General features: G+C 35.9%; 2 protein-coding genes across 2 annotated transcripts in view; one reads left to right on the forward strand and one right to left on the reverse strand.

Annotated features, from left to right (window-relative positions):
* The window catches only part of LOC101864436 (EARP and GARP complex-interacting protein 1), a 23505-nt gene extending 23110 nt beyond the window's left edge, over nt 1–395 (reverse strand). The window contains exon 1 of the mRNA XM_005112840.3: nt 223–395. Within this exon, the coding sequence (XP_005112897.1) occupies nt 223–264 (42 nt within the window). The 5' untranslated portion in view covers nt 265–395. The remainder of the gene's footprint in view (nt 1–222) is intronic.
* Nucleotides 396–629: 234 nt separating this feature from the next.
* LOC101845822 (serine/threonine-protein kinase RIO1) overlaps nt 630–1218 on the forward strand; it is a gene marked incomplete in the record, with an annotated part of 20874 nt that continues 20285 nt past the window's right edge. Inside the window, 1 exon segment of the mRNA XM_005112843.3 lies at nt 630–774.

The following is a 1218-nucleotide window of genomic DNA, read 5'->3' on the forward strand; positions in this document are numbered from 1 at the left end:
GGGAAAATTATGAATTCCTAAGGTTGAGACAAAGGCAAAGTCAGTCCGCTGGTCCGGTATTCTTCAATCTTACCTAGATCTAGATCTAGAGATCTAGATTTTAGCCTGCACTGACACGATTGCGTGTGTGACACAGTGGTGTACGGAGTCAGTCACTATAATAAGATCAAATAGCATTTTCACACGGAAATTTACTAGATTCCTATGTGGAAAGGAAAGTACCTGAAATTCAAGACCGTAAATAACAGGAGCCTCGTCTTCCATGACTGCACACTTCACACACAAACACCGTGCAGATTACACACTCAGCCGGACTTCCTTTTCTGCCTTCTGTAGTCTGTTAGGTTAGGCCTACTTTCGTTTTCTAGTTTTCTACAAACGACCTATTTCAGTAGGCCCTACGTCGTAATTGCCTAAAAAGTTGAAAGGAGGGACAGAACTAGATTAATTGAATACATGAAGTAAATATATATGATTTGATACAATAAGTTAATCTAATGTACTCAAAGAAGAGTTTCACCTTATTAAAAAACGTGTTTACCCTAAGTACATATACTTGTAACTAAAACAAATAGATATACATCTAGTTGTCGCAAAATTTTTCTTTACGGAACTTGGTCCATCTTTGGTAGTTTGGTATTGCATGTAAACATTGAAACATGTGTTTCTGAAGCAAGGAATGAAAATTGGCTTTTTAAATTAATTTTTACCCTTTTAAATTGAGTGCTGCTGTTCAAAAACGTGGAGTTAGAGATATTTTCCTTAAGGTGTTAGGTGAGAAGTGGTTATTACTAATAGTAAACGTGTATTTGCCAAATTACAGAAAGAAATTCCACATAATCGTCCTTTCACTTTCTTTAACTTTAACTCTGCTGAGGCTGAGAACTATACACTAATATCTGGATCATCTATATCTAGATCTAGATCTAGATCTAACTTCTAAGATCTATACTATCAACACTTACACTAATATCTTGATCTAGATCTAGAAATCTAGTTTTCTACTATCACGACTATCACTAGATCTATATTAGAGTCTATTCTTTTCTATGAACTCTATCACATCCTATGCCTATACACGTATCAATTTCATTTGCCTCGCCCATTTATTTTTCACTTCTCCCAGCATTCAGTGGGCTAACAGTTTATCGGTCTATAATGTTAATGGCCACCTTTATTCTTACCCCGGGTGAGAATAACCCATGTCTCAATATTCTC

This window comes from Aplysia californica, unplaced genomic scaffold (assembly GCF_000002075.1).
Source record: "Aplysia californica isolate F4 #8 unplaced genomic scaffold, AplCal3.0 scaffold01440, whole genome shotgun sequence".
Classification (NCBI taxonomy): domain Eukaryota; kingdom Metazoa; phylum Mollusca; class Gastropoda; order Aplysiida; family Aplysiidae; genus Aplysia; species Aplysia californica.